The sequence below is a fragment of the Bos taurus genome, chromosome 5, assembly GCF_002263795.3.
Source record: "Bos taurus isolate L1 Dominette 01449 registration number 42190680 breed Hereford chromosome 5, ARS-UCD2.0, whole genome shotgun sequence".
NCBI lineage: Eukaryota > Metazoa > Chordata > Mammalia > Artiodactyla > Bovidae > Bos > Bos taurus.
In genome coordinates this window covers 105,528,096-105,553,066 of record NC_037332.1, presented here as the reverse complement: position 1 = coordinate 105,553,066, position 24,971 = coordinate 105,528,096, and the positions used below count along the sequence as shown (strand labels likewise).

General features: G+C 46.4%; 1 protein-coding gene and 1 non-coding gene across 4 annotated transcripts in view; one reads left to right on the top strand and one right to left on the bottom strand.

The window, feature by feature from the left end:
- DYRK4 (dual specificity tyrosine phosphorylation regulated kinase 4) overlaps window positions 1-24,589 on the top strand; it is a 49,266-nt gene extending 24,677 nt beyond the window's left edge. For 2 of the 3 annotated variants that reach the window (XM_024992696.2, XM_002687899.7), the window contains 11 exons: window positions 555-696; window positions 2,202-2,365; window positions 4,160-4,296; window positions 5,021-5,161; window positions 6,305-6,443; window positions 8,201-8,282; window positions 12,847-13,019; window positions 15,139-15,199; window positions 20,410-20,539; window positions 22,877-23,052; window positions 24,207-24,589. In XM_024992696.2, the coding sequence (XP_024848464.1) occupies window positions 555-696; window positions 2,202-2,365; window positions 4,160-4,296; window positions 5,021-5,161; window positions 6,305-6,443; window positions 8,201-8,282; window positions 12,847-13,019; window positions 15,139-15,199; window positions 20,410-20,539; window positions 22,877-23,052; window positions 24,207-24,451 (1,590 nt within the window). In that variant the 3' untranslated portion in view covers window positions 24,452-24,589. Of the gene's footprint in view, window positions 1-554; window positions 697-2,201; window positions 2,366-4,159; window positions 4,297-5,020; window positions 5,162-6,304; window positions 6,444-8,200; window positions 8,283-8,877; window positions 10,497-12,846; window positions 13,020-15,138; window positions 15,200-20,409; window positions 20,540-22,876; window positions 23,053-24,206 lie in introns of those variants that run through there. The other variant, XM_059887097.1, reaches the window with a different exon arrangement.
- On the bottom strand, window positions 8,880-8,935 carry MIR2285CR-2 (microRNA mir-2285cr-2). The gene has a single exon (NR_162361.1). It is a non-coding gene; the product is annotated as a microRNA mir-2285cr-2 (primary transcript).
- Window positions 24,590-24,971: the final 382 nt, after the last annotated feature.

Here is a 24,971-nt window from a genome sequence, read left to right as displayed (position 1 = left end):
AGATGTCCTGGGGTTGTCCGCTGCAAACTGTAACGTGCGGGAGTTTCACGGAGAATATGGAGAGTCAAATGGGTCCTTCCTTTGAGAGAAAGATTGTTAAAACCTACTGTCACTTCTTTTTCATTAATTTATTTTTCAGTTATACTGAGTTTTCAATGCTGTGCAAGGTTTTTTTTTCAGCTGTGGCAAGCAGGGGCTACTCTTCCTTGCTTTGATCCATCTTCTCATTGTGGTGGCTTCTTCTGTTGTGAGGCACAGGCTCTGAGTGCACTGGCTTCAGTAGTCATGGCTTCAGGGGTATAGAGCATAGGCTCTGCAGCATATGGGATCTTCCCAGACTAGGGATCGAACCCTCATCCCCTGCGTTGGCAGGCAGATTCTTAACCACTGGACCACCAGGCAAGTCCCCCTACTGTCTTGCAATCACCGTTTTTCTCCCTGGAGAGAAAAAGCAGAGTCTGGCTGGCTAGGGCTATTCTTGGTCAGACCCGTGGTTTAGGACACCCAGAAGTGGCCCAGAGAGTCCTTGATTGCGAGTGTCTTTCCTTGAACAGGAGAGTCCAGCTCACTGTCAGAAGTCTTCTGAGCTCAAGCCTTCTGAGACGGTCTTCCCTTCGAACGTGAAAACCCAAGACGCCAAAGCAGAGGAGAAGCCGCCGAAGAAGCACAAACACAAGGTCCCTCTGACAGCGGCAGGTGTGGCTTTGGGGCAGCGGCGCGCTGGGGTGGGGTGGTCGTGACATCCCTCCGGGCCGCGTCACTTACTGGGCTGGTCCTGGGTTGGCCAGAGAGTTTGGTCGGGTTTTCCTCTACGAGGTTATGGAAAAACACTAACTTTTTTGCCAACTGAATACGTCAGGGCAGTCCGAGCGAGGGTTGGAAAAGAATTTCCAGACACAGAGCATTTCAGAAGGGGGTGAGTTTATTAAGAACAAAGAGCAGAGGTAATGTGGGCACTTCACACATAGGCGCAGTCTCCCATACATCTGCGTTTCCTCGTGAAGTTCCTTCTCTGACTCTTCAGCAGTTTGTCAAAGAATGTGATGTCCCCCCACCTCATCCCTCATCCTGGTTTACCTGCTCTTAACACTGTTTCTCTCTCTCTAATATGACACAATTTAATGCCACCAAATTGCTTTGTTTTAATATGAAATATTCATATATTTTTTTCTTCCAAACATTCTGTAATTACACATTTGATTTCGCGTTGATCCAAGATTTAGGGGAGAGAGTTTGTTTCCAAGTGGCTGTATTTTTGTATTGCTTTGCATCATTGTAGTTGATGCTTCGGCTGTTGTTGGTTTTACCTAATATCTGCTTTGGGATCAGTTGGCATATGGAGTCTGAATTCTGTGACCAGGGATTGAACCCCATCCCCCCTGCAGTGGAAGCATGCCAGGAAAGTCCCTCACCATCTCTCTTAAAGCTTGAATCCCACCCCGCCTGCCCCAGACCAGACACCGGCCCCCGATGCAGTGTGGCCAGTATAGCAGATAAGATACAACACACATCCCTTCCCAGACTGAGACCTCCTGGCTCTCTGCAGATTTGAGCTCGAAGACCTTCTGGATTTGAAAGTCGAATTTATGCCACCTGCCTGCTCCCTAGAGGGCATCGTAGTTTGCAAACTCTCTCAGGATAGACTCGGAATAGCCAGTGCCGGATGAACTTAGATGATTTCTGCCTTAACTATACACTTCTGTTGACACAATGCTGACTCCTGGAATCTTCTACCCAAGCTGCTGCACCCATAGCTCTTTGGGGACTAAATCTTCCCTCGACTTCCTTATTTGTTTAAGTCTTTATTGACTGTGTTACAATATTGCTTCTGTTTTATGTTCTGGGGTTTTTTGGCTGCGAGGCATGTGGGATCTTTGCTGCCTGACCAGGGATAGAACCTGCACCCCTGCACTAGAAGGTGAAGTCTTAACTGCAGGACCACCAGGGAAATCCCCCTCCCTACCCTTCTGCTGTGTTTTCCTCCTGGTTGGTTGAAATCAGTACCACACTTGGATACATCCATCCTTGTTCCACTTGGATCCTGTGAGATCCAGGATGTACGGTCCTTAGTGAGGCTCTTAGCCACCTTGTTGAGGAAAGAGCCACCTGGCTCATGAACAGGAAAGGATGCGCTGGTCTATACCTGGGCACATCCTCACATCACCGCATCTTAACTAACATCTGCAGTATTTTTCACACAGAGGCCCTAAAGTTTTTTAAGAAGCAGCTGTCTTCTTACGAGCAAAGCGAGATCCTGGGCTACACAGAGCTGTGGTTCCTGGGTCTGGAAGCCGAGAAGCTCCACATGGCTCCGGAAAAATTCAGCAAGACAAGTTTCGATGATGAACACGGCTCCTACATGAAGGTGATGGGGCAGGGGGTTGTGGAAACTGGCTTTGGGGGTTGGGGCTTAGGGACAAGAGATAGTCTGGAAAGGAAGAGCGTGGGGTATATTATAGCATTTGATGCCGATGTATCTGGAGCTGTGAGTGTCCTGAAGGATTCTATTTGGTGCTAAATCACAGAAATACCAGGTATAAAAATGGGGAAAAACATGTAATTAGTACACAAAGCACTCTGTTCACAGAATATTGATTTTCAAGAGTATTAGAGGTGACAGGTTTGCATCCTGGATGAATCCTCCCTCTCCAGGTTCCTCTCCAGTGCCGCCTGGACCCACTGGGAAGACCAGATTGTTTCCTCAATACAAGTCCATGCAGCACCTTTTTCTATTTTATAATAGAGCTCATTTCCTGCAAACAGACAAAAAACGTTTTCCCACTGTCCCCTCGTGCACAGTGCCCCCTTCAGTTTCTTAAAGGTGAGTCCCAGAGACTTCTCCCTGTCTTCTGTGTCCAGGGTTGCTGCCTCTTCCCCCGTCTGCAGGGGGCGTCTGGAGGCTACGAGGTGTTCCTCTCTACCTTGAGGATGTCCAGATGGGAAATGCTTGGTCTGCTAGCTCTGCAGGCTGCTGGGAAATTCCTCCTCCGGACATTTCCTCTTAGATTAGGAGACACAATTGATCTCTGATGATTTTATAAAAGAAGTGGATTTTCTTAATCGAATTCAGGGCTGCGTTTCCCAAGCTTTCTGGTGTGCACAGATCACCTGGGAGTCTCATTACCAATGAAAATTCCTAGCCAGCAGGTCTGGGGTGGGGACTGAAGCTTTACTTTTCTAAAAACCTCCCAGGGGATGCCCACGTGGCTGGTCCTTGGACCAGACCTTGAGAAGCAAGGATTTAGAATTTCTGGCACACATCTGTCTAAAACAGGGGTCCCCAACCTCCAGGATCTAATTAATGCCTGATTATCTGAGGTGGAGCTGATGTAATAATAATAGAAGTAAAGCGTACAATAAATGTAACGCATTTGAATCATCCCCAAACCATCTCACCCCCACCCCGCCTTGGTCTGTGGAAAACTGTCTTCCATGAAACCGATCCCTGATGCCAGAAAGGTTGGGGACTACTGGTCTAGAGCCCTGGCTCTCAACATTTTTAGGTCAAGGATCCCTTTGGAAATCTGATAAAAGTTATAAAATCATTATCCCAGAAGAGACCACAGATATACAAAATTTCAAGGGTGGGGGATCATTCATGGGCCATTGGTTAAGAACCTCTGCTCTAAACCTTACCTCCAGTTCAGCCAGAGGCTGTCAACTTCTCCTTCCTCTCATCTCCCTCCCACCAGGGTCTAGAGTCTCTGGGAAGTTCCCCAGGGATGTTAATTCACCGCAACCTAGTTCCTCCATCTCAACTCTTAGAGCACCACGGGACAGAGGAAGGATGTTTGCTTTCTGTATGCTCAGAATCTCCATCCACTGTGTTTCAGCAAATGCACAGTATGCAGGGCACATAGCTACATCCCAACACAGCTGTACTTCCACATTTATTTTGTCAGCAAGTTTCATGGAACACCTATTTACTGGGAGCCTATTGTATGTGTGGGCACCTGCTGGACTCCTGAAATACAGAAGGAGCTATCAGAAATGAATAGGACCTGGCCCTTGGCCTCCAGTCAACACAATCACTGTGAATGATGACACGCAAGTGAATAGTTATGACACCGCCACACTGATGATATGTACAAAAAATGCACAAACGCCAAGTGACCTGGAAACCATGGTTTCCTCCTTCACCTCTACTTGACTTTTGCAGGTCCTGCACGACCACATCGCCTACCGCTATGAGGTTCTGGAGATCATTGGAAAAGGGTCCTTTGGACAGGTGGCCAAGTGCTTGGATCATAAAAACAATGAATTGGTGGCCTTGAAAATCATCAGGAACAAAAAGAGGTGTGGCTTGGTGGAAGGCATCAGCTGTGGAGGAAGGGCTACATGACTTTGGCCCCTTCTTCTTTAAAAATTTATTTTTAATTAATTGTTGTGTAGGTTTCTGCGATACAGCAACGTGAATCACCCATAAGTATACGTATGTCCCCTCCCTCTTGAACCTCCCTCCCACTCCCCAGCCCATCACACCCCTCTAGGTTGTCACAGAGCACCAAGTTGAGCTCCTTCTGTTATACAGCAACTTCCCACTAGAAATCTGTTTTACATATGGTAATGTATGTTTCAATGCTACTGTCTCAATTCGCCCTACCCTCTCCTTCCCCCGCTGTATCTACCAGTCTGTACTCTACGTCTGCGTGTCTATCGCTGCCCTGCAAATAGGTTCATCAGTATAATTTTTCTAGATTGCAAATATATGTGTTAATATATGATACTTGTTTTTCTCTTTCTGTCTTACTTCACTCTGTGTAACATCAGCCACTCCTTGGTGCCAACCCTTCCTGTCTCTGCTTCTTTCTGTGCTTTTCCTTTTCTTTCCCTCTTTCCCTCTCTACCTGTTGGATTCCATGATGGTGCAGAGAGGAGGCAAGAGTCCAGAGTGTTTAGCACCTCCCGGCCTGTGGGCGTGATGGGGAGGACTGAGAACGGGGCCACCTGCTGTAGCTGATGCGACACCGTGTCTCCTCTCCCCACCCCCACCCTCCCCACCACTCCCCAACCTCTCCAGGTTTCACCACCAGGCCCTGGTGGAGCTGAAGATCCTGGAAGCTCTCAGACGGAAGGACAAAGACAACACCTACAACGTGGTGCACATGAAGGACTTTTTCTATTTCCGGAATCACCTCTGCATCACCTTTGAACTCCTGGGGTCAGCTGCTTCCTCTCTTTAGTTCACTTTGTGTTGATAAGTTACGTAAGTGACGAAAGGGAGCCTTGGAGGTCAGAGCACTAGATTTGTCTTTATGTGACTATTTAATGGGGGGGGCTTCCCCGGTGGCTTAGGGGTAAAGAATCATTTTGCAGTGCAGAAGATGCAGGAGATGCAAGTTCGATCCCTGGGTGGGGAAAATCCCCTGCAGAAGGGCATGGCAACCCACTCCAGTATTCTTGCCTGGAGAATCCCATGGACAGAGGAACCTGGCGGGCTACTTACAGTCCATGGGGTTGCAAAGAGTCAGACATGACTTAGTGACTAAGCACCCATGAACTGGCAACCCACACATAAGCTTTTCTGGTTAACATGCTTTATATTAGCTTTCAATATTTATAAGTCAGCGTATTTCACTTAATATAGCAGGATTCTATAGGATTCAATATATATTCTCTCTCTCTCTCTCTCTATATATATATATATAGGATTCAATATATATTCTATATATATAGGATTCTATATATATAGAGAGAGTTATAAGATTCCTGTATGTATATGTATATATACACACACTCAGGATTACTTATATATAAGGATTCTATATTTATCTGGCAAGAGCCAGCCCTCAGTCCTTTCTGAAAGGCGAGAGGTGGGACCAGGCAGGCAGGCTCACTTAGATGGGGTATGGCTCCTCTCTCAGGCCCTGTCTGCCCACTCCCTTGTCCCCTCATCTATCAGGAAGCTGCGTCTTTAGACAGATTTATTCTGTGTGAGCAGGGTTGGTCACTTGGTTGAGTAACTGGAGGGCTCCCTGGATCCCTCTCAAGGGGCTGAAGAACCGTGACTATATCAGAAGTTCGATATACTAACCTCTTAACACACACACGTGCAGCAAGGTGATGAAAGGATCCTGCATGTAAGAGACAAGCATCTGAGAGGCCAGCACATTTGAATGTCGCCCTGAATCAACCGTTAGTCAACGGAAAAGTCAAGTTTATAGGACACGAAAGCCCCACCTCCTAGTCTGAGTCTTGCCACTGCCAGAGGGCAGCCAGGTGATAAGGGATTGATGTTGCAGGGTCAGACTCACCATCATGTACCTTCTACGCGGCTTCACGTCACTTTCTCTCTCTGTCCCAGCATCAACTTGTACGAGTTGATGAAGAACAACAGTTTCCAAGGCTTCAGCCTCTCCATCGTTCGTCGCTTCACCCTCTCTGTCCTGAAGTGTTTGCAGATGCTCTACATGGAGAAGATCATTCACTGTGACCTCAAGCCCGTGAGTACAGCCTCTGTCTTGTCAGGGAGCTGGTTTCCACCCTCAGAAAGGGTTTGCCCGGTACCCATCCCCAGTGGTAACTGAGCAGGGCTCCAGGGTGGAGGCCAAGTGTTTGCAGGTTGTGTAAACCACGTGAGATGTAGCAAGGACAAGACAGGCATACTGGGACATAGAAAAAAGATGTGGTGTCATCAAGGCAGACGGGACCTGGATGACTGAGCCCAGGCGGTACTCGGAGATGTGTGTCCAGCAGGGAGGTGGATGTCCTAAACCCACCCTGTCCTCTGAGTTGGTCCTGTGTGAGCTCAGTCAGGTCCGACTCTTTGTGATCCCATGGACTGTAGCATGCCAGGCTCCTCATGGGATTCTCCAGGCAAAAATACTAGAATGAGTTGCCATTTCCTTCTCCAGAGGATCTTCCTGACCCAGGGATTGAACCCAAGTCTCTGGCTTGGCAGGCAGATTCTTTATCACTGAGCCGGATCTGGGATACTTCTATTAATTAAAGATTGTCAAGATAGAGATGTTCTCTTGGGGCTGACTGGTGGAGCCCCGACAAGGACAGTGGTACACTGATTTATTCTCCACATCCAAGTTCCTAATCCTCTGCTTTGCACCTCCAAAGGGACCGTGGTCTTTGGGCTTAGGGGACTGACTCTCAGCAAGGAACCCACAAGACAGGTGGGTAGCTGAAATATGAGCACATAGACTTGCTTGAGAAGTAGATTAAGTGGACAGGAGTATACATGCTCAATAGGAAAGTAGACATACAAGCAGGAGAGTTTGGTGAGTGTGGATTCAAGAATCAGGCAGTTATTCCTGTGGACTTAGTGGTTAGTATCAGTGAGCTGTGATGGCCTCATGCATCCTATGCCTCGATTCATCAGACATTGAGATCCCTGGAAATACGATTAGGACTCTAACCTTCCAGCCCCAGGTGGGCCACGCTCATGCTCTGAGAGGAGAGCCCAGTGCTCTGCTTTCTCATCCAGGATTCTGCTGGAACACCTGGCTTCACAGTTTCTGCAAAGTCAGCACAACGGTCCCAACTCCGATCAAATCGCCGTGGGGGATTCTTTGTTTCTGTTTCGGTCCCCGATTGTCATACCAGTATGTTGCTGGGGCACTTAATGGAAGCATCCGATTCAGGCAGTGATATTTCTTTTTCTTTCTTTTCTAAAGAATTTATTATTTTTGACTGCACTGGGTCTTCATTGCTGCACAGGCTTTCTATAGTTGTGGTGAGCACAGGCTTCTCATTGCAGTGACCGCTCTTGTTGTGAAGCATGGAGCGCGGGCTTGGTAGTTGTGGCACATGGGTTTAGTTGCCCTGCGGCATGTAGAATCTTCCCGTACCAGGGATCGAACCTGTGTCCCCTGCACTGGCAAGCGGATTCTTAACCACTGGACCACCAGGGAAGTCCTGGTCAGTGATATTTCTAAGGCCTTATGCAAGCAAGGCATAGAACAAGGTACCAAGGAGATAAAAAGAAACTCACCATCTTCAGGAGTCACACCATTTATATCAGTAAAGAGTCAGCATCGATGCAAAAGAAATACTGCAGAGCAGCAAATACTGGGGCCAGACAAGAGATGCAACCCTGGAAGCAGAAGTCAGAGGAGGGAGACCGGGGTGGGGTTGGAGATGGGGGAGGAGCCCACTTGAAGGAGGTTCCAGAAGATTGGTGGACAGTTAGGTAAATGGCGTGCCTCGGCTAACACTGTTAAAACTTGACCTGTGTCTGTCTTCCCTCTAGGAGAATATAGTGTTGTACCAGAAAGGCCAAGTCTCTGTTAAAGTCATTGACTTTGGATCAAGCTGTTATGAACACCAGAAAGGTAGGGCCGTGCCAGTCCCTCTGTCCTAATTTCCCCACTGCGATTCTTTCCTTTCCTGAAACAAACAGTTCCCACACGAGGTCACCTGGGTTCTCCTCTGGGCTCAGCCATCACAGCTACTGGTTTGATTTTGAACCAAGCTGGTTCACATCTCTGACCCTAAGTTTCCTCATCTGTAAAATGCGAAGGTTGGTTCAAATATGGTAAGGCTGCTTTGCTGCTTTTATACTCTGTGACTCTGGACTTATCCAAAGACATTTATCCAAATTATCTTTGGGGTCCAGAGAGTGCTGGGCCTCTGCAAAATGACAGCTTCTGAAGGCTGACCCCAGCTGTCCCAAATAGAAATTTCTGGGACAGTACCTGGGAGGCTGTACTTTAGAAAACACAGCCATTCTGAAGTTTGGGGTTCATGGCCCTAGATTCTCCAGGTTATCTATATATATATCTATAATATTTATATGTTATATATATTATATATATATGTGTATAGTCACAAAAACAAATATATATATATATATATATATATATATATGTGTGTGTATATATATTTCAAGCTAGAATCCAGAAAGCTGCCCTAGAGTATTGAATTGGCCAAAAAGTTCTTTCTTGTTTTTCCATAACATCCTACTGAGAAACCTGAACGAACTTTTTGGCCAGTTCATTTCTACAGCTGTCACCGAACTTGACTCCAGTCTTCTCTCTTGGCTTTTGTCAGGTTTGATGTCAAGAACATGCACATTCCACAGACGTCTGCTGAGTGTCTGTTGTGTGTCCGTTGCTGTCTAAGGCGTGTGCTATGTGCTAAGTCTCCTCAGTCGTGTCCAACTTTGTGACCCCATGGACTGTAGCCCACCAGGCTTCTCTGTCCACAGGGATTTCTCATCTAAGAATATTGGAGCGGGTTGCCATGCCCTCCTTCTGTATAGGGTATCAGGAACCAAAAATGAGAATTTCCTGTCCTCTGCAGGCTTACTGCCCAATGGAGGAGACAGGAAGATGTGTATAAGATTGTGTACGAGGATGAGAAGTCTATGTATGCACTGAGCTAAGGCATATGAAAGGGGCTTTGGAACGAGCCTTCATGGGGGCAGGGCGAGTCAGAGGAAGTCCCCTGAAGCTGAAGGAAAGACTATTAAATGGATGTTTCTGAATATTCTCCAAAACCATTTTTGGAGACACAAGTCCTTTATTGTTTACGTATGGAAGCCGTAATAAATTCCAGCTAGAAAACATTATTCCTCCCAGAAAGAAAGAGTATGCTCACCCTCCTTGGAGATGAACTCTCTGTAACCCATTACTTAAGATTTATCTTGGCTGCCAAGATGCTCAGAACTGAACTTGTAATGATCTTACCCTTGGTTTCCAGGTGTTTCCCCCCACTTTTTATGTTTTCTGACTTCCCTTGATCTTTATTTTAACCACAAAACAGTAGAGAGAATGGATGCTCAATCACAACTGTTTGAGTTCAAATCCCAGCTCTGCCACCTGCAGTTGAGTGACCTTGGGAGTTTATTGAATCTCTGTATGCCTCAGTTTCCTCATTTTAAAATGGGTATGATAATAATACCTGCTTCAACCTAATAGTCCATCGACAGAGGAATGGATAAGGAAGATGTGGTACCTGTATACAATGGGATATTACTCAGCCATATAAAGGGAATGAAACTGAGTCATTTGTAGTGATGTGGATGGACCCAGAGCCTGTCATACAGAGTGAAGCAAGTCAGAAAGAGAAAAACAAATATCATGTAATAATCCATAAACATGGAATCTAGAAAAACGGTACTGATGAACCTGTTTGCAGGGCAGGAATATAGACGTAGACACAGAGAACAAACCTGTGGACACAGCGGGGGAAGGAGAGGGTGGGACGAATTGGGAGAGGAGCACTGACATACACACCCTCTTATGTGTAAAATGAAGAGCCAGTGGGAAGCTGCAGCACAGGGAGCCCGGCCCGGTGCTCTGTGATGACCTAGAGGGTGCGGTGGGGCAGGTGAGCGAGAGAGAGGTTCAAGCGGGAGGGGGTGTATGCATACATATGGCTGATTCACGTTGTACAGCAGAAACTAGCACAGTGTTGTAAAAGAATTACACTCCAATTGAAAACAACTAAAATAAAATTATAACTGTTGTAGGGTAGTTATAAGGATTCAAAGAGTTAATCCATAAGAATCACTTGGAACAGTGCCTGACACATGTAAGCATCATGTGAGTATCCATTAGATTTACTTTTAATTTTTCTCTCTTATTGACTTATTTTTCATTGAGGTATAGTTGACCTTCAGGATAAGTTAGATTCAGGTGTACAACATACTGATTTGACTTTTGCCTATGTATGTGAAATGATCACCGTGATAAGTCTAGTAACAATCTGTCCCCATAAAAATTATCGCAATATTATTGATCGTATTCCATATGCTGTGTATTAATTACATCCTGTGGCTTATTTATTTTAGAACTTTTCAGACTTAAGTTTGTACTTCTTGATCCCCTTTGGCTAGTTCATTCCTCCCCACCCTCACCCCCTCCCTCTACTTTCCCGTCTATTTGTACTTCGATTGCAAAGGGCCTCAAGTCCATTTTGGAAGCAGACAGGGTATAAAAGTCATTTTTGTGAGATCTTCACTTTGTTTTAAATTACAAAAAATTATTACATCCTTACTGTACCCAATCCAAACAATAGAGAAGTGACTGGACTTCCTCCGTGGTCCAGAGGTTAAGGACCTGCCTGTAGGGGGCTGGGTTCGTTCCCTGGTCATGGAACTAAGATCCCACATGCCAGAACACACACACACACACACACACACAGTGAAGTGACTACAAAAGCCCTGCCCTGCCCCCATCTACGTAACCAATTAACAGCATTTGCAAAAAACCGTAATGTCCCATTCTTTCGTCTCAGTCTTCTCAACTATAAAATCTAGGCTGCCCACAGTACTGCCTTCCATACATCCTCCTCTGCTGAGATTTTGTTAAGCTTTTCTTTCTGTACTTTACATTATACAACACAGTGCACATAATATATTGAATATGCATGTTAAAATTACGCATTTTGCATGCTACTTTTTCGGTTCTTATACACCTCTTCCCTTGCCAAATTGCAGTATTTTCAGAGCATGTCTACCCCAGATTAATCAAACAGTGTGAAAACTTAGCTTTACATTTGCCTTACGTTTTCTTTTTTAAAGGCTCGTCTTGGTATCCATATGTTTGTCCTGTACATCTGTGTCTCTGTTTCTACTTTGCAAATAAGGTCACCCATCCCATTTTTCTAGATTCCACATATACACGTTGACACACGATACTTCTTTGTCTCTTTCTGAGTTACTTCACTCTGTGAGGGGGAAGGCGATGGGATGAGTCGGGAGTTTGGGACTGACACGTATAAACTATTGATACTGGGTGTAAAAGAGATAACTGATGAGAACCTACTGTGTGGCACAAGGAGCTCTTCTCCGGGCTCTGTGGTGACCTACATGGGAAGGAAATCCAAACAAGAGGGGATATATGCTAAAGCTGAAACTCCAGTACTTTGGCCACCTCATGCAAAGAGTTGACTCATTGGAAAAGACTCTGATGCTGGGAGGGATTGGGGGCAGGAGGAGAAGGGGACAACAGAGGATGAGATGGCTGGGTGGCATCACTGACTCGATGGACGTGAGTCTGAGTGAACTCCGGGAGTTGGTGATGGACAGGGAGGCCTGGCGTGCTGCGATTCATGGGGTCTTGAAGAGTCGGACACGACTGAGAGACTGAACTGAACTGATAGCTGATTCATACGGGCATAAACTTGGGCAAACTTCAGGAGATGGCGAGGGACAGAGAGGCCTGGCATGCTGCAGTCCATGGGGTCTCAAAGAATCGGACATGACCGTGCGACTGAACAGCAACAGCATCATAGCTGCTCCACTTTGCCGTGCAGCAGAAACTGTCACAGCAATGTAAAGCAACTATGCTCCAGTAAGAGATCGTTTAAAAAGCTCGCCTGACAAATTTACTTGCTTAGAACAATGCCTTCCTTAGATCTCTTTATCAACAACTTGAGGATAACGACCCCTCATGATAATCAGGCTGCTGTGATGATGTGATGAGACAGATGTGGGGGAGACATAAGTCATGCTTTTGAACTGTGGTGCTGGAGAAGACTCTTGAGAGTCCCTTGGATCACAACGAGATCAAACCAGTCAATCCTAAAGTAAATCAACCCTGAATATTCATTGGAAAGACTGATGCTGAAGCTGAAGCTCCAATACTTTGACCACCTGATTCAAAGAGCAGACTCACTGAAAAAGACTCTGATGCTGGGAAGGGTTGAAGGCACAAGGAGAAGGGGATGACAGAGGGTGAGATGGTTGGATGGCATCACCGACTCAATGGCCATGAGTTTTGGCAAACTCCAGGAGATGGTGAAGGACAGGGAGCCTGGTGTGCTGCAGTCCATGAGGTTGCAGAGAGTCAGACAGGACTGAGTGACTGAACAACAATAGATGAGTCATAAGTGCTGCAGATATGTGCTCTGGGAGGTTTCCATGTGAGGTTTCTCTTCTCTCCCCCGCAGTCTACACCTACATCCAGAGCCGGTTCTACCGATCCCCAGAGGTGATCCTGGGCCATCCATACAACATGGCCATTGACATGTGGAGCCTGGGTTGCATCATGGCCGAGCTGTACACGGGCTACCCTCTGTTCCCCGGGGAGAACGAGGTGGAGCAGCTGGCCTGCATCATGGAGGTGAGGGGGCCGGGCTGCCTTCCAGCTGACACCCTCGGGGCCGGTAACTTCTGTTCTCAGACGCCAGGTGGCGTCTGGCTCGCTGTAGAGCGGTGGCCAGCGCCTGTTAACAGGGGGAGGGTTGGATGTTTTGAAATTATGTACGTTTGAGTTGACATCTAACATTTTTATCAGAAATTTAACTAGTTGCAAAGGATGTAATTTCCAGCATATAATGAATCATGATGTTTAAAATAAGACTGTTATACCAGGCTTTCCAGGTGGCTCAGTAGTGAAAAAAAAAAATTCCTCCTGCCAATGCAGGAGACATGGGAAATGCGAGTCTGATTCTTGGGTCAGGAAGATCCCCTGGAGGAAGAAATAGCAAGCCACTCCAGTATTCTTGCCTGGAGAATCCCATAGACAGAGGAGCTTGGTGGACTACAGTCCATGGGGTCACAAAAGAGTTGGACACAACTTAGCAACTAAACAACTTTCCTATATATATTCAAAAGAATCTAAGAACCAGACTGACACAACACCCAGCAAAATCTGTATACCGTTCAGTCATTAGTTATCATCTTAACTTTCTGGGAAGAATATCTCCCAGTGAAAAGGTTTTACCAAGACTCTCATATAATCACATATTATGCCTGTTATTCTCTTACTTAAAGGCATCTTGTTATGAGGCCAAATTAGATGACAGAGGAAGCTGGCGGGCTACAGTCTATGGGGTTGCAAAGATTCAGACACAACTGAGCGACTAACACTTTATTTTCACTAGGAAGACAAGTTAGACAGTGCAGGAAAAAGTAATCCCCAAAAGTGGAAATTTCACATTTTAGGATTTTCCCAGTGATATTTTGACTGTGAACAAAGGTATAACTAATTTCTTACTGTCTATCTGTTTATCTATTCATCCATCCCAAATTTGTATTTTTAGATTTTCTTAAAGATGGTTGGGGAGACACATATAGCCTTGAGAATTAGTATAGAGATTCATCTCATGGTTGAAACTAATAATAGAGTATTTAACTGCTTTAGGTATTAGTGCTATGATGATAGCCATGGTGGGATGAACACTACCCTGGAAATCAGTAAACCTGGAAGTTACTCCTCTTTCTCTTTGACAATTCACTTCCATGCTCTGGGTCTCTGTAAAGTGAGGGGACCAGAGTCCATGGCTTCTGAGGCTGATTGGATGATGATGGATGATTTAATGAAGCATCCCTGAGCCAATCATCTTCCAATTTCCAGGAGAATTGGGGATGGGGCAACAGATCCAAGTGGAGGTTCCCACTGCCCCAGAACTGATTCAGCTTCCTTGTGATCTCAAGCTGAGGAGCACGAGGGGAAGGGACATGGCTGGGAACCAGGCTGCAAAGCCAGGAACCCAGGGCTGATGGGGACATCCTTTGTTTCTCTCTGTGCAGCCCTGTAGGTTGCTGTGCAGATAAGGTCACCAGGCAGGCGCTGCTCTTTTCTTTTCATAAGGTCATCCTGTGGTCTGATGTCCATCTGGTGGTTTCCGTCTGCTTTTCCTCCCCTTCCCTTTGATGCTCTGAGCTGGGAGGTGTCACTCCTTCATTCACGGGTGGTGTGCAGCTGCACTGGTTTACTCGCTCTGGCAGTGAGAGCTGGCAGCCACATCGAGTACCCACCTAGCCGGTGCTGATGCCCGTTTAGGGTAACGTGGGCAATGCTCATAGATTCTCAGGATACTGGAACGGCCCTGCAGTAGGAGTCGAGCCTTAGGCTGTGGTCCTGCTCCATCACTGGCTTGAGGTTATCCCTTCATGCTGCTGTGTGTTGTTTACTCACTCAGTCCCGTCCGACCCTTTGCATCCCCATGAACTCTAGCCCCACCAGGCTTCTCTGTCCATGGGATTTCCCAGGCAAGCATATTGGAGTGGGTTGTCATTTCCTCCTCCAGGAAATCTACCTGACCCAGAGATCGAACCTGCGTCTCCTGCCTTGGCAGGCTGATTCTTTACTGCTGAGCCACCAGGGAAGCCTTCTTAACTTCATATCTCGGGTCCTTGTCTGGAGAAGCCAGTTTGGCCAAAGTCCCACCTGCTTCCAACAGTCTTGGCAAGTGTGACCCCAGGAGGGTGAGTCCACCACTTTGCCCTTGTTGCAGGTGCTGGGCCTGCCACCATCCCGCTTCATCCAGACGGCCTCCAGGAGACAGATGTTCTTTGGTGAGTCCCGGGTCTGACTCTCTTTTTTACCACGGTGGCTGATAAGATTCCCTAGCCCTTGAAGATACCTTCCATGCCCACCCCAAAGGGCAGGCTGTGCTTAGAGGTTTCGTTCAGAAAAGTGAAAAGATGCTGAGAATGGTACCAGGTGCGTGATGGAGGTGGGTAGGGAAATCATACCAGGAATGAGGTCTTGGCAGGTGCCTGAGAGTGACCAGGTTCATGCCTAGAAGACCCATCAGTGGATCTCAAACCCTCAAAGATTGGAACTCTACCCTCTTTTATAAACTCTCCCCACCTCCGCTAGCAGCTTGCCTACCCACTCACATGATGCACTATGAAGGGAAATCAAAGAGCAGAAGAGTCCTCGCAAGAACAGTGGAAAATTCCATCATTCCATTTCATCATTAATGGACCCCTATTCTTTCCTGCTGAAATTTTCTTAATTGCCCAGCTGCTTACTGTTCCAGGTTCACTGCATCTTCGCTATAAAACAGATAAGCAAGGGCTGTCAGAACAGTTTTGCTGTGGATATGCAATGGCTTGTCAGTTATGTACAGGACATCTGCCTAATTGCTGGAATTCAGCCTCATCCATGGTCCCTAGGCTGCCCCCGCCCCATCACAGTTCCCAGGCTCTGGATTTTAGGCTTCTCTGCCCTTCCAGCCAAGTCGTGCTGTGCAGGACAGACAGATGAATGAATGAGGTGCAACTGAGGCAGGGCTTCTGGGCCGCTCTGAACAAGGTGAAGCCAGTCCCAGGTCTGCAGTCCTTTTCCTAAGGGAGTCGCATGGAGCGAAAGCCACAGTGGCCCTAGTGACAGCCAAGAGGAGCAAAGCCAGGTGTGAGGGAACAGGGCTCCTTGAAAGGACTCCCCGCCATCCGAATGACACATCTTGTCCCATCAATAGCACAGTCAAAAAACCACTGCCCTGGGGGAATCCTCCTGGACAAAAAGATTGCAGTCATGTCAACGATCAGTCCATGTATATTGGTTCAGCCATGTGGGGGTTAAAATGTAGTCTATTTCCATATCATTTGGTGAAAAAGCCATGGCCCTGAGCCCCTGCCACAGCCACAGGTTCTCTGGCATCTCTCCCAGCATTCCTTGGAGCCATGAGCCAGAAACTAAAAGTTTAAGGTCGGGCAAGAAAGAGTCTTCCAGGATCCCCCTCCAATGCCAAAGCTGTCGTCCACTCTGATTGGTTGGTCCTGCACCATCCCAATGGTTACATCTTGTAAACGTCAGCATGTAGTCATGGCCAGAGGCGTAAAGACTGCCTCGCTGAGTAGGGTCAGTGTTGGTGTCCCGGCTGCCTTAGGAAAGTGCCCACAGGCTAGATCTTTGAAAGTAGTCTGATGAAAGTAGACCTTCTTTGAAAGACTTACTGGTGTAACTTTTGCACAGGGCGACAGAACTGGTTGTTTGATGCCAAATATACTTTTCCCCTTCACCACTTTTAACTCAGCCTTTTGGATGTCAAAGTATTTTAGGGAAAGATGAGTAGGCACATGCTGCTCCCTCCTGCTTGACAAAGACATTGTGGGGAGACTCACCTCTCAAGCCTATAACCCTGAACTCAGGAGATTGTATTTGGGGGAATCAAAAGGAAGGGAATAGAGGGCATTTTTGGTAAGAGGATAGCAAAGGCTCACACATGTCCATTTCATTGAGAACCTGACTTTTACCATCAGCACCAGGCTTCAGAATGAGTGATGTGGTTTTGGTAGCAGCATCATGCATCGTCCCTTCCCACACAAGAAAGGACTTTATTGGGAGCTGCGTCTTCTTCTGTGCTTCCCAACTTTATCTGACTATGAGAATCATCTGGGTTCTTGGAAATAGTGCTAATTCCCATCACCCTCCTATGATATGGTGGCTTTGAGATGGGAGTTAGGAGTCTGTATGTTTTTACAGCAGCTTAGGATGAGGCGAATTTGTGAAACACTATGCCAACTTTAGTTCTTGTCTCTCGGGCTGTCAACAGGTCCTTGACCACCCCAGCCACTCCAAGTTAATATGTCTAATTAGCAGCAAAGTGATGTTGCTTCAAGGATAGCAAGAGATGTAGATGGTCCAGGCAGCAAGAAGGAGGTGGGGAGGAAAATGAGGTAATGGAGAAGAGAGAGGTGGGAAAAACTTGTACAAGAAAAGCAGTCAAGGTGGCAAGAATACACAGAAGAACTGTACAAAAAAAGATCTTCACGACCCAGATAATCACAACAGTGTGATCACTGACCTAGAGCCAGACATCCTGGAATGTGAAGTCAAGTGGGCCTTAGAAAGCATCACTATGAACAAAGCTAGTGGAGGTGATGGAATTTCAGTTGAGCTATTTCAAATCCTGAAGGATGATGCTGTGAAAGTGCTGCACTCAATATGCCAGCAAATTTGGAAAATTCAGCAGTGGCCACAGGACTGGAAAAGGTCAGTTTTCATTCCAATCCCAAAGAAAGGCAATGCCAAAGAATGCTCAAACTACCGCAAAATTGCACTCATCTCACATGCTCATAAAGTAATGCTCAAAATTCTCTAAGCCAGGCTTCAGCAATACGTGAACCGTGAACTTCCAGATGTTCAAGCTGGTTTTAGAAAAGGCAGAGGAACCAGAGATCAAATTGCCAACATCCGCTGGATCATGGAAAAAGCAAGAGAGTTCCAGAAAAACATCTATTTCTGCTTTATTGACTATGCCAAAGCCTTTGACTGTGTGGATCACAATAAACTGTGGAAAATTCTGAAAGAGATGGGAATACCAGACCACCTGATCTGCCTCTTGAGAAATCTGTATGCAGGTCAGGAAGTAACAGTTAGAACTGGACATGGAACAACAGACTGGTTCCAAATAGGAAAAGGAATACGTCAAGGCTGTGTATTGTCACCCTGCTTATTTAACTTTTATGCAGAGTACATCATGAGAAATGCTGGGCTGGAAGAAGCACGAGCTGGAATCAGGATTGCCAGGAGAAATATCAATAACCTCAGATATGCAGATGACACCACCCTTATGGCAGAAAGTGAAGAGGAACTAAAAGGCCTCTTGATGAAAGTGAAAGAGGAGAGTGAAAAAGTTGGCTTAAAGCTCAACATTCAGAAAATGAAGATCATGGCATCCAGTCCCATCACTTCATGGGAAATAGATGGGGAAACAGTGGAAACAGTGTCAGAGTTTATTTTTCTGGGCTCCAAAATCACTACAGATGGTGACTACAGCCATGAAATTAAAAGACGCTTACTCCTTGGAAGGAAAGTTATGACCAACCTAGATAGCATATTCAAAAGCAGAGACATTACTTTGCCAACAAAGGTTCGTCTAGTCAAGGCTATGGTTTTTCCTGTGGTCATGTATGATGTGAGAGTTGGACTGTGAAGAAGGCTGAGTGCTGAAGAATTGATGCTTTTGAACTGTGGTGTTGGAGAAGACTCTTGAGAGTCCCTTGGACTGCAAGGAGATCCAACCAGTCCATTGTGAAGGAGATCAGCCCTGGGATTTCTTTGGAGGGAATGATGCTGAAGGTGAAACTCCAGTACTTTGGCCACCTCAAGTGAAGAGTTGACTCATTGGAAAAGACTCTGATGCTGGGAGGGATTGGGGGCAGGAGGAGAAGGGGAGGACAGAGGATGAGATGGCTGGATGGCATCACTGACTCGAGGGATGTGAGTCTGAGTGAGCTCCGGGAGTTGGTGATGGACAGGGAGGCCTGGCGTGCTGCGATTCATGGGGTCCCAAAGAGTTGGACACGACTGAGCAACTGAACTGAACTGAACTGAAGGATGACTATAGAGTTTGTGTTATTGTAAGCCCATGAGTTTGATTCTTCTTTGATCATCTGTCAAAAGACAGCATAGGATAAGGTGGGAGCCTGGTGCCACAGTCAAAAGGAAAGTGGGGATTTGATGAGATGGTAGGATGGCATCACCAACTCAATGGATGTGAGTTTGAGCAAACTCCAAAAGATGGTGAAGGACAGGGAAGCCTGGTGTGCTGCAGTCTGTAGTGTCACAAAGTCAGACACCACTGAGCAACTGAACAACAAAAACAGGACCCCTGCCCTACGCAGTACCCCCAGCCCATTTGTGTCTGTATAAGCACACAGAGATGCCCACGTGTGTACACACACACACACACACACATTTGTGGGCTCCTCCAGGAAATCAGTAAAAAGAGCAGGTCTTCTGTTGGACACACTGCAGATTGCATGGAGTGCATAACTGGAAGCACTTCATGTGTGCCTTTCATTGTACGAGCCCCACTGAGTTTTTGTGAGAAGTCCATGGAGTGTGTCAATTGTGTGTGTGTGTTTATATATCCACCCTTTTACATGCATGTTTGTAGGGTGTGAGCATACACAGTCATCCTTCTGAACGCGCTCACTGGTGGATGTCCAAACGAGTGGTCTCACCTGCAAAGCACTGTACTAGGTGTTCTCTGGCCGCCTTTGGAGCTGTCTCCAGGGCTGCTTTTCAGCAATGACAGATCATACATTTGGTGAGGGCTTTAAAAACGGTGGAAATGGCTGAAGAAAGGCATTCTAAGTTGTGTCTTAAGTCACCAGCCAAGTTTGGTCATTGCAATTATGGACAAAATGTTCACATGATTGTAAAAAAAAAAAAAGAGATTAATTTGCTTGTGTGGTTTGTACATGAGTTCTAAGAGCAAATTCCTTCTCCTAAAATGACTTTCTTGTTATTCCCCATGGATGTCCCAAATTCTCACATTTTGGGATAAGTGAAGGAAGGAACAGGGGCAGAGATAAGCCAAGAATGGACAGTATCCTTTTTGTTCAGAGCTGAATGTTTCTGTCATTTCATATTTACTTTAAAATGTTTTATTATTTTATTATTATTGTTATCATCATCATCATTATCATCATAATCATTATTTTACATTGGTTGAGGTTAAATCATTGAAATCATTTAATTGATGCTGGGAGGAGGTGGTGGGAAGGAGGCTCAGAACATATGGAGTAGTCGGAAACGTTGTTTGTAAATTGTGTTCATTGGATTGGTTTACACGTGGTTATTTCACACCGGCTGGGGCTTCGGGATGGGTTTGTGTGGGGGTTGGCGGGGGAGGGGGCGGTGTGGGACCGAGCAGGGGAAGGCTGCAGAGACCTCGCCAAGAAGCAGCCCGGTCGAGCGAACAGCTGTGATGTGATCAGTGCGTATTTATACCTGGAACTAAACACAGAATGTTATATCTCTAAAGATTCCAAAGGTTTTCCTAAAAATATAACCAACAACAGGGGGAAAAAGAGATACCCGGATTCCAAGGATCTCACCGTGTTGCTGAAAACCTGCGACACCAGCTTCCTGGACTTCCTCAGGCGGTGCTTGGTGTGAGTTTGTCAGGGTGTCTTTGATTCTGGGGTTTCCTCTTCAGCTCTGTCCTTTCCCACACGTTTGCGGGTGAAAGTCTGGGAGGCAGTGATGACAGCACAATGAACACAGACCATACAGCTTCAGGGTCTACAAGGTGCTTCCCCATCCATTGCCTGATCAGGCTGCATCCACCCACCCGTCGTCCTGTGTGATCGGTGGGGCAGATGACTTAATCTGTTTTGAGACTCAGAGGCTGACGCTCAGAGAGGTTAAGTGACTGCCGTGGAGCACACAGCGTGTGGGTTGAGCTCTCTTGCTTCCTTGGCCTGACTGTCTGGCAGCGAGGTTGTAGGCACGTCCTCAGTGTCTCCTACTTCACGAACTGAAGCCAAGGTCTTCACGGAGCCTGTTGTAACTGTTTGAATCCACACCCAATATAAGCTGGTTTTAGCGCCCTCCCTGGAGAAGGCAATGGCACCCCACTCCAGTACTCTTGCCTGGAAAATCCCATGGATGGAGGGGCCTGGTGGTCTGCAGAGTCCGACACGACTGAGTGACTTCACTTTAAGTTTTCACTTTAATGCATTGGAGAAGGAAATGGCAACCCACTCCAGTGTTCTTGCCTGGAGAATCCCAGGGATGGGGGAGCCTGGTGGGCTGCCGTCTATGGGGTTGCACAGAGTCAGACACGACTTAAGTGACTTTACTTTCACTTTTCACTTCCATGCATTGGAGGAGGAAATGGCAACCCACTCCAGTGTTCTTGCCTGGAGAATCCCAGGGATGGGGGAGCCTGGTGGGCTGCTGTCTATGGGGTCGCACAGAGCTGGACACGACTGAAGAGACTTAGCAGCAGCAGCGCCCTACCCACCCATTCCCCTATAATTTAGAATCTAAATCCTCTCATGTGAGAGAATTAGGGAAAGGGTGATCTAGAAAACATTTAATATGTACAGTTTTTTCGTATCTATAGGCATATTTTGAACCTTAGAAAGTAGGTACTTCTGTACTTCAGTCAAGTCATAGGAAAAAAAAAACAGCACAGAAATCATTTTAGAACAGGACCTTGTTTAGAAGGTATTTAGAAAGTACTAGCTATTGTCACTATTTTAAAAAGTCTTTTTTACTTGGCTGTTCTGGGTCTTAGCTGTGGCACGTGGGATCTTTGATCTTCATAGACTGTGCAGGATCTTTCAGCTGTGGCATGTGGGCTCTAGGGACGGACCAGGGATCGAACCCAGGCCCCCTGCATTGGGAGTGTGGAGTCCTAATTACAGGACCCCCAGGAAAGATCCTATGGTCACTATTTTTACAGAGGTTGAGACTTTCCTGGCGGTCCAGTGGTCAGGACGCTTCGCTTCCCATGCATAGCATGCAGGTTCAATCCCTGTTTAGGGAACTAAGATCTCACAGGCTGTGTGGTGTGGCCAAAAAATCAAAATTAAAAAAGAACTTTAGAGAATATAAGAAAAGGTTCCTGAGAAGTGAATCTCGGCTCAGTCAAAATGAAGAACTTTTAAAGAACTGGAGTATTTAAAAGTTAGAATAGCTAGTTCTGTGAGTTAGTGCCTGCTCACCAAAATTACTTTTTTTGCCTTTCTTAAGGCAAGATGACTCCGTGGTGGGTGTTCTGTCAAATATATTTTGTTACTACATTAGAAGTTTGGATTACCACCAAGTCCCCCTTACAATCTTAATATTCTAGCATTCTTTCATATTCTTTGTGATGTATTTGGAGGTCCAAATCCCATAGTTTGGGAATAGCAATTAAGTATTTTCATTTTGGTGTTCTTAGTCTATTAGATCCTGAGGTCCATTGGTTTAGACGTTCTATACTATTTCTTGGAATTGCTAGGAACTCCGGAAGCCTTGGGCTCTGAGATTTTCCTTGGCTTTTTATACACATTTTCTAAAAAGATCACTTCTACTTGTTGCTTCCAGGTACTTCAAAATGAGGGCTTCCCTGGTGGCTCAGCAGTAAAGAATCCGCCTGCAATGCAGGAGACCTGGGTTCAGTCCTTGGGTCGGGATGATCCCCTGGAGGAGGGCATGGCAACCCACTCCAATATTCTTGCCTGGAGGGCTCCATGGACAGAGGAGTCTGGTGGACTATAGTCCACGTGGTCACAAAGAGTCAGACACACACACACACACACACACACACACACTTTAACATTGTATGTCATAATCTCTGTTCTGTGGTATCTCTGAGTTACAACATAGCTTAAATGGGTTCTGTAAAAATGAACCATCTTTATATTTTATTTAGGTTTTTTTTTGGGGTCTTTGAGAGTATTTCATTATTAAAAAGGGAAATAGAACTCTAACCGGTCCTGGGCTTTGTTGGTATGTAGCTGGGAGCCCTCTCTTCGCATGACCCCTGACCAGGCGCTCAAGCATGCTTGGATTCATGAGCCTCGGAACCTCAAAGCTCGGCCCAGGCTTCAGACCTTGAGGAAAACGAGTCTCTGTTTCCCCTCTGAATCCAGGAAGGACAAGGTTCAAGCACAGCATCACTCTGGCAAAAAAGGTACAGCCCCTCGAATAGCCCATTCTGTCTTCATAATCCCAAGGAAATCAGGTGGCTCTGGAGGACCACATGTCAATTTCTCTGAGCTCAGCTTTGGTTAATTACTCTGGTTTCATCACGACCAGCTAGCCATTTCTTTCTTTTTTTAAAAGATTTTTGATGTGGACCATTTAATGTCATTATTGAATTTGTTACAACATTCCTTGCTTCTGCTTTTCTTTTTTTTCATGTTTTGAATTTTGGCTGCGAGGCATGTGGGATCCTAGCTCCCCAACCAGAAATGTAACCCACAGCCCCTGTACTGGGAGGCGAAGTCCTAACCACTGGATCTCCAGTGGCAGTCCTGGCCTGCCATTTCTTCATTTGGGAATTTTCCTCTTTCAGGAAACTTGGTTGTGGCCAGGTTCTCCTTTTTATCCCCTCTCATCATTAGGAATTTCCATTTTTCTCCTATCTTCATTCTCTTTCCTCCCCTTTTCTTTCAATCTGTCCTCCTGTGCATACCCTATAATTACCTTTTGAATTTTTACCAGACAGATTACAAAACTATGCAAATATCTTTTATCAGCAATATAACCTTGGGGTTATGTACTTGATCACTGGAGTCAGGATATCTGGGATAAATTCTTGCCCCACCACTCACCAGGAGTGAGCCCTTGGGCAATTTACTTAACCTCTCTGTTCCTCAGTTTCTCCATTTATGAGAATGAGAGTAAGGCTGATTCTGTCTAGCTGAAGGAAAGAGTGAAGGAATCAGTAACTGTCAAGAGCTTAGAATGATGGGCTTCCCCTGTGGGTCAGTGGTAAAGAATTCACCTGCAGGAGATGCAGGAGACCCGGGTTTGATCCCTGGGTTGGGAAGATCCCCTGGAGAAGGGCATGGCATCCCACTCCAGTATTCTTGCCTGAAGAATCCCATGGACAGAGGAGCCTGGTGGACTACAGTCCATGAGGTTGCAAAGAGTCAGACAGGACTCAGTGACTGAGCACGCATGCTTAGAAGGATGTCTGGCACGTAGAATGTGCTTTACCAATGAACCGCTTTTGTATGGTTACCACCAGGGTTTCCCAGAAGTGATTTAGAACCTGTTGGACAGTTAGGACATAACTCATGTTTGAGCACTTACTTGCTCCCGCTGTCTTCTCCTTGGCAGATGTGGTCCTTCAAGTCGAGGCTAAAGACAAAATCAAAGATGGCGCCACCAAACAGGATGAGAATCGAGGCAATCAGCGAGGCTCTGGCCAGCACACGGCAGAGGTGATCCAGCTGCCTCATCTGGCAGAAGCTTCCGGAAAGCCAGAGGTGGCTGTTGGGCCAGCAGAGTCCAAGACCTCCTCAGGACAACAGAACAAAAAGTCCTCCCCCAAGAACACAAATGCTTTACCGCCTATTGTGTGACCCGAGCGGAGGGTGTGTCTGCTCTTTCCCCACCCTCCCTGTGATTTGTATTAGAGACAGTGCTTATATTGTACAATACTTAAGATGGTTGGTTTTTTGTTTTTTGTTTTTTTTTTTAACCCATAAAGGTTTGTTTAAAAAAAAAAAAAAAAGGACCTCTATTCACCTCGCTGATTGGCATGATTTCTGTGATGAGGGATTGGAAAGAATGTCCTTGCACCCAGGCTTCTTCCTTATGCCCTTAACCAAATAAACAATGGGTGCATGGGGTAGGGTGGGGATTGGGGGGTGGTGGGAATGTTACTGACCAGAGTTCTTGGCCCTCCCCAATAACTAGAAATTGACTGGAGGCCAGAGAGGAAATTCAGGCAAAGTTTTATCGGGGTCCCTGCTGCTGGAGTGGGGGGCAAGCACAAACAGCAGATTCCCTTGCTCACTCCCTGGGTGAAGGGAGCTGGGTCCTTAAGTGTGGGGTAAGGGTACAGGGTGTGGGTGTGTCCAGGGTTTGGGCTGGAGGAGT